We start from the raw sequence: 7,935 nt of genomic DNA, 5'->3' as shown, positions 1-7,935 counted from the left end.
CAACTTTTTGTCATGTTTGCTAAATATAAAGACAGTTTCTTTTCTAATAAAACGTTTTGAAGAGTTCTGAGTTCTCAGAGTGGCCTGTTTGTGGGCGTGTCTCTTAAACTGTTAATGAGCCACTGCTCCCCCTGCTGGGAGGTGTATGTGTGACGTGTGCACAGGAGCAGGGTTTTGTTTTCACCACTGTCTGTCTGCTGAGAGCTGTTTGCTCGTTACATGAATGTGCACAGTGAAGGAAATATCTTTCAAGTTTACTGAGGATGCTGAAAGCTTTATGGATGTTTTAACAGACGCTGGGTGGATTCCTCTTTGTGCTGCTGATGGTCTGACTGTGAATATTTATGGGGAAGAAGTCAAACGACCCATATCTGCACATTTAAAATGTAAAGGACAAAGAAAGTCAGGCTAAAGTCAATACACAGCTCCAGAACCTTTAAAGGTGTTAGGACTTCACATGACTCACCTGCTCCAACAGTCAGATGTAAGGTGGCCTTACTACGTCCTTGTGTGTTCTGGGCCTCACACTGATACTTTCCACCATGTTCAGCTGTGATATTAGTGATGGTGAAGATTTGTCCTGATGCTTTTGGTGAGTCCTCGTCCTCCTTGGACCAGGTGTAATTAGCTGCTGGGTTAGCATCACTGCTGCAGGTCAGAGTCACCGAGCTGCCCTCCATGATCTCACCAGAGGGACTCACTGACACAGAGGGAGGCTTTGGAGCGTCTGGTGTAAAACATGCAAGATCATGAAATCAACTCAGAAATATTCAATAACCAAAGTGAAGAACTTTTCAATCTCTGGTTTTGATAAGTGCTACTTAAATATAGATGATCATTATTAACCCGGGGCGCCAGCACAGACAGAAGCAGGTACTGAGGGTTTTGTTTTCAGCCCGTGTGTGTGAATGTACAAAATAACTCAACACATGAACCAAACTTACTGAATATTATAGTGAATATTAACTTTTCAGCTGATCGGTCAAAGGTCAGAGGTCAAGATGAGCAAAGATTTGACCCAAAAGACACATTTTCCAAGATATTTCCACAAATAGCAGAGAGACTAAATCATATACTGATCAGAACATTATTCCCCATCATATAATGGATAGATGACTTATAAGTAATGTCACAAAGAAGTTAGAGATTTACATCATGCATCCTTAAAACTGCCTATCTGCTGTATTCCTGCCTCTAATAGGACTATAGAGACGACCTGAAGCTTATATACACTGAAAAATAATCTATGATCATATGGTGGGAATGTCGTCACTATGAGTTTAGAAAATGACGTCATATAGTGTAGCTATGCAACAACAGATGTTTTCACCCCAGTCCGTTTGTTTGTTGGTTGTTGATTTTAAGCAAGATTACACAAAAACTACTGAGTCGATTAGCATGAAACCTGAAGGTAGGATGAGGTACGGGTCAGGGAAGAACTCAGGAAAGTTTGGTGTGAATCCAGATAAGGGGGCGGACCCAGGAACTTTCTATAAGATTTGCGAGACAGTGCTGGGTTTCATGGATATGTGGATGTTTTCTACTCACACTGGACGTCTAAGTGTAGAGACGTGGAGTTGATCCGTCCGTACTGATTCTCAGACTTGCAGGAGTAGACCCCGCTGTCCCCAGAGCTGATGGAGGAGAGACGATAAACGCCCTCTGGTCCTTGAAGCAGAGTTCGGTTCTCCTTGTACCAGGTGTAATTAGCTGCTGGGTTAGCATCACTGCTGCAGGTCAGAGTCACCGAGCTGCCCTCCATGATCTCACCAGAGGGACTCACTGACACAGAGGGAGGCTTTGGAGCGTCTGTATGTGTGAAAACAGAATGATGATAACAGATGACAGACATTGTGTTTAACATTTGGGGACATATATGATATGATGTGTTAAAGTCAAAGGTGCTCAGGTGAGTGGAGGCACTGAGTTACAACAGCAAAGTTGTTAAACTGACACAGGTAAATTCTTCTTGTTGTTAAGTGAGAGGTTTTTTTCAATGATTTCCTGTTGCACTACTGTTTCCAGACTCCCCTGAATGTCCACAGATTTCCAAACCATAGTCCAGTTTGTAACGTGGACTTAAACGTGACATATTCTGACCCTTTTCCACAATTAGACAGAGTTTCTTCCTAATAAAACGTGTGAAGAGCCCTGTTCAGAGTGGCCTGTTTGTGGGCGTGTCTCTTAAAATGTTAATGAGCCACTGCTCCCCCTGCTGGGAGGTGTATGTGTGACGTGTGCACAGGAGCAGGGTTTTGTTTTCACCACTGTCTGTCTGCTGAGAGCTGTTTCATCGTCACGTGAATGTGCACAGTGAAGGAAATATCTTTTAAGTTTACTGAGGATGGTGAAAGCTTTATGGATGTTTTAACAGACGCTGGGTGGATTCCTCTTTGTGCTGCTGATGGTCTGACTGTGAATATTTATGGGGCAGAAGTCAAACGACCCATATCTGCACATTTAAAATGTAAAGGACAAAGAATGGGACAGATTCAATATATCTTCACTTAATAACCTGTGTTTCACTCACATGTCACAGTAATAGAGATGTTTGCTGAACTCCTTCCCAGCTCATTCTCAGCTGTGCAGTAATACTCTCCAGAGTCTGACGACCGGATGGAGCTGAGGACAAATTGTGTCTCTTCACTGAGAGGTTGAACTTGTTTATCTCCACTTCTCTTGTACCAGGTGTATTTAGCTGCTGGGTTAGCAACACTGCTGCAGGTCAGAGTCACTGAGCTGCCCTCCATGATCTCACCAGAGGGACTCACTGACACAGTGGGAACCTTTGGAGCATCTGAAGGAGAATTTATATTAAACACACAGGATGAGAATACAATCAAAACACTGTCTGTATTATTTGTTAAAAGCTAAAATTTTAATTATTTCCACATTATTGTAGCTTCATGAGGAGGAGTAAACTCACACAATGTAGGAGAAGGGAAACGCTCATGTCCTTCTATAGCACAGTGATAGCTGTCTTCAGCATTAAAGTGTCGGAGGTGAAAGTATTTTTTTCGTCCAACAAGTTTCTTGTTATTGTACCAAACGTAGGAAAGATGATCAGGGAGCTGACACCTGCTGTGACAGGTCAGCTCTGTCCAGGTAGAATATGGATTGGCTGTTGATCTCCTCACATGTACCTGGAGCTGAGGGTCTGTGAACAAACATGTTATTTTATTTCAACATACACACTAACATTTCAAACTGACTCTAATGAAAATGTTACCTGTGACAGACAGAGTGACTCCAGCTGAACCAGTTAAACTCCCAGTAGGTTGGTTTGTTGTGAACCTGAACTTGTACACAGCTGAGTCGCTCTCTCTCAGGTTAGAGATTCTCAGAGTGCACTTGTTGTTTTCACAGAGATACTCCACACGACCTGAATACTTCGGATCAGTACTCAGATCAACGTGAATCCCATTACTCTCTTGAATGAACCAGAAAGTTTTCTGAACTGTAGTATCAAGGTGATTCAACCTGGATGGGTATGTGTAGGTACAGGTAATGTCCACTGTTGATCCTCTGAAGGCACAGATCTCAGTAGAAGTGTAACTCACATTCCAGCCATTCTGACTCCTTACCACTGTAACACAGAGCACATCAGAGAATCACAAGATAAACTTATACATTTATAAAACTAACTCCATGTATTTTCTCTGGTGAATCACCAGTCGGCAGGTTTTCATTTTAAGATGATGACGATGCCAAGATGAGGAAACTTTCAGTTCACAAAAAACACAGGGAAGTGCCCTTTAGACTTCAGTGTGAGGGAGAAACACACTGTTGGAGGTGAGGAACATGAGGGACCTTGTAGAAGTTGCTCTTATAATGGAGCAAACTGGCCAATATGGAGGAAATGATCTGTATCTTTTATGCAGAGTCGACCAAAGATGGACGACACGTCTCCACTTCCTCCCACTCTCCAGAAATGAAGCCAAAATATCCTGGATACCAACGCTGCCATCTTTCACATTTGGAACCACAGTCTGCACAGTAGTGATCTGGAGATGGAGCCACAGTATCAAGGTCCCGCCCATACATGAGCTCGACCAATCCTGAGTCAGCTTCAGCTGTCAATCATGAAGTTTAATCTAATTTTAATATCATCAAATAACTAATTAAAACCAAACTTATGAGAAACATGAACAATAGAGTGTGATAAGAACGACCTAAAATGACAGAAACCATCTTTGAGAAAAATGTATTTGACTTTTTAGAATGGTCCATGTTCCATCCACTAACATGGAGGAGACAGGATGTATGTTCTATACTGCAGCCAGCCACCAGGGGGTGATCAAGATGCTTTGGCTTCACTTCTGGGGAGCAGTCATGTCTTCAATCTTTATTTACACAAGCAGAATACTAGTACTAGTACTACACTAGTTTGTCAGTACTGACAGTAGTATCCCAAGAGTTCAATGTGCCCATGCAGACAAAAGTATTTAAAGACACATGAAGTTATGGTACAATGCATTATCTCAAATACTCCAGCAGATGGTGCTGTTAGTGAAATACTGTAGATTAAACTCACACATTGACGGAGAGCGGAAATCCTTGTGTCCTTTAACAGCACAGGAAACTCTGTCTGCAGAATACAAATAACCTGTATAAGATACTCCTATCTTCTTCTGTTGATTCCTGTACCAGACGTAGTTCAGATGATCAGGAAGACGACAACTGCTCTGACACCTGAGCTCTGCATGGTAATAAGTGTCAGACTTCACTGATGTGCTCACCTGCACATGCAAATCTGTGTGTGAGAATAAGGAATTCATTTTAGTCCAAACTGACAACACACACATGCATATAAAAGTGCACAGACACACTCAAGTGAACCAAACAAGATGGGGAAATAAATGAATGAATGTTCAGATGTAAATGTTACCTGTGACAGACAGAGTGACTCCAGCTGAACCAGTTAAACTCCCAGTAGGTTGGTTTGTTGTGAACCTGAACTTGTACACAGCTGAGTCGCTCTCTCTCAGGTTAGAGATTCTCAGAGTGCACTTGTTGTTTCCACAGAGATACTCCACACGACCTGAATACTCCGGATCAGTCCTAAGATCAACGTGAATCCCATTACTCTCTTGAATGAACCAGAAAGTTTCCTGAACTGTAGTATCATGGTTATTAAATGTGGATGGGTATGTGTAGGTACAGGTAATGTCCACTGTTGATCCTCTGACGGCACAGATCTCAGTAGAAGTGTAACTCACATCCCAGCCATTCTCACACTGTACCACTGTAACACAGAGAATCAGATTCATAACGACACCAGAGAACACTTAGTTTACTTTTTACTTTCTGTAGAAAAGAAACACATTTCCATGAGCAGCATTCCATAGCATTTCAACTGATGACTCCACACACTGATGACAATTCCTGCATCGAGAGGAGAGGAACTCAGTCATGATGATAATAATAATAATAATAATAATAATAATAATAATATTTCAGACTCTCGTCGAGAGAAACCTTGATCTGCCTGAATTTTTCAAAACAAAGATACAAAATAATACTGATGATAATTCCTTCATATATTTTCTTTCTGCATCACTTTACAGGTGGTGATCTGAAAATGAATGAATGGTTCATTTATATTTTTACTTTCTTTCTCAAACTCACTTCAGGTGAATCAGAAGTCCGAGTGTAAAATAGAGTGAAACATGAATGTAGACGTACAGTACCTGTCACAGTGAGAAGAAGGACAACAAATCCACTCGCTGCTGCAGTTACACTCATAGTAGCTGCTGCTCTCGTCTGTGACTTCAAACAATAAAAACGTCCACAGATAAATAATGTGCACAAGATGAAACTCAGTCACATCACAGACACGTCTACCTACAACACAGAAGAGTCTGAGAATAAAGACAGATTCTGTAAGAGAAAGATAAATTTAAACTGTTAAACACCCCCCTTCCTTCCTCTTTCCACTTACATGCTTGCTGAGCCAGATGGTGTTAGATTAAACCTAAAATAAAGAAGTAACTTGTGTTTTGTACAAACTGTGAATTTCTTCATTTTACAGAGTGTGAGAAACGACTTTAGTGGCTGTTCATACCAAACCTGAATCTTCCTCAACTAAAGCTGTAAGCAGCGTTGAACAGGCCTGCCCCCCCCTCGATCCAGCCAGTTGACGCAGTGGTTTACTTTTCTCAACCGTCCGACACTGCACGATTGAGAAAGATGCTAATTCCGGTGTGGCGTGTGCAGCTGTGTACATGCTTCCTGTGTCCACTATGTGGCACCGGAGAACACACCCTGCACGCACTATGCTGCTGTATATCAAGAGTAGAACACAACATGAACATTCCTTGTAAACCGAAGGGTAATTAACGTCATCGTGCGGCTCTGCTGGTTGTGTGTGGGCCGCTGCTGAAATTTGTTCGTACAGTAAAATACTAGCTGGGATCAGGCTGGAATCTGTGTCTTACTCTTTAACTTTGTTGGGTACTGAGAGTTTCTCTTTGTTGTGGGCCTGATCCTACTCTGCTGAATCAAACTGTGATGGCAGCAGTGATCTTGGAGCTTTCTGTTTTTCCCTGCTGGTCACCAGCTCATCTTCTTAACAGATGAACCCGGTGTCACCACCATGAAACATTCACTCTACATTTTACTCCCTAACTAGAATTACTGCCCTTCGGTTGTGCGCCTCCTCCAACCAGTGCAGTTTCAATATTCATACATTTATTTCTTGCCTCATATGAGACCATCGTGACAAAATCCAATCTGTTCATCTTTAAGTCAAAGTTTCAAGAAATTCCTTAAAGGCAGATTTGAGATATCATGTTCAAAAGGCCCAGAACATGTTGGTGTGGCCACTGTGGCCTTGACCTTTGACCAATCAGGTCATTCATGAGTGTCAGTGAACATTTGTGCCAAATTTGAAATGATTCTCTCAATCTGTTCATGAGGCTAAAAATGGTTCAGGGAGGTCACAGTCACCTTGACCTTTGACCTCCACAGTCACCATCGGACAGACGGACAACCTGTAAACATAACGCCTCCGGCCATTGGCTGTCGCCGGCACAGAGGCATAAGAGATCCAGTCAGTTTCTCCCTTATGGAGTTTAAGCTTTTTGTTAGAGTAAAGGAATATGACCTCCCAAGACATTCATGGTCTGACCCTTCTCATCAAATCACAATGATGCAGAACGCCACCGGTTAATGAGGCAGCCTTGAAGAGTGGAGATCAAGTGCTTTTAAATGAAACTATTCATTTACCTGCGCTCTGTCTTCTGGTCTCTCACCGCACTCACGTTGTTGTGTGAAGGACTTGTTTCTTCTAGATGAGAGGAAAGAAATAAACAGTTGGATGAACTAGAAAACTCCTGCAGAGAAAGAACGGAGAGAGAGAGAGAGAGAGAGAGAGAGAGAGAGAGAGAGAGAGAGAGAGAGAGAGAGAGAGAGAGAGAGAGAGAGAGGGAGAGAGAGAGAGAGAGGCGATCAGAGGAGTCAGTGTGTGTGTGTGTGTGTGTGTGTGTGTGTGTGTGTGTGTAGAACTTGGTTCCTGTTTGTGGTAGTTTGTATTTTTGTGACATGCAATAAGTTTCTCTCCTCTAACCATGTGGGTGCTTTTATTTAGAAAATCCAGCCTCTATTCAGACTTGCCTGTGAGGTCTTATTACGAACTGTATGTTTCTATTCAGTAGCGTCACTGTGTGACTGAGTCACCTGATCCACAGGAAGACAGCGAGGAGTATGACCACCAGGAGAAGAGCTGTGGTTGTTCCAGTCACTGCTGATTTCCATGCACCTGGAGAAATCACACAATGGATGAACAGGGAATGTTGCAGGATGTTTGACTCGGAGCTAAAGTCAATCCACAGCTCCAGAACCTTTAAAGGTGTTAGGACTTCACATGACTCACCTGCTGCAACAGTCAGAGGTAAGGTGGCCTCACTACGTCCTTGTGTGTTCTGGGCCTCACAC

The 7,935-nt window shown here is 42.6% G+C and overlaps 1 protein-coding gene across 1 annotated transcript in view; it reads right to left on the bottom strand.

The window, feature by feature from the left end:
* LOC118117875 (B-cell receptor CD22-like) overlaps positions 1-7,935 on the bottom strand; it is a 620,655-nt gene that overhangs the window by 11,260 nt on the left and 601,460 nt on the right. The window contains exons 2-10 of the mRNA XM_047343506.1: positions 7,678-7,759; positions 7,228-7,288; positions 5,691-5,769; positions 4,889-5,245; positions 4,535-4,753; positions 3,230-3,586; positions 2,927-3,157; positions 1,549-1,809; positions 477-727 (exon numbers count right to left, since the gene is read on the bottom strand). Coding sequence (XP_047199462.1) covers positions 477-727; positions 1,549-1,809; positions 2,927-3,157; positions 3,230-3,586; positions 4,535-4,753; positions 4,889-5,245; positions 5,691-5,745 — 1,731 coding nt within the window. The 5' untranslated portion in view covers positions 5,746-5,769; positions 7,228-7,288; positions 7,678-7,759. The remainder of the gene's footprint in view (positions 1-476; positions 728-1,548; positions 1,810-2,926; positions 3,158-3,229; positions 3,587-4,534; positions 4,754-4,888; positions 5,246-5,690; positions 5,770-7,227; positions 7,289-7,677; positions 7,760-7,935) is intronic.

This window comes from Hippoglossus stenolepis, chromosome 2 (genome assembly GCF_022539355.2).
Source record: "Hippoglossus stenolepis isolate QCI-W04-F060 chromosome 2, HSTE1.2, whole genome shotgun sequence".
In the NCBI taxonomy this organism is placed as follows: Eukaryota; Metazoa; Chordata; class Actinopteri; order Pleuronectiformes; family Pleuronectidae; genus Hippoglossus; species Hippoglossus stenolepis.
Note: the sequence above shows the minus strand (reverse complement) of the source record. Positions and strands in the feature narration are given on the sequence as shown.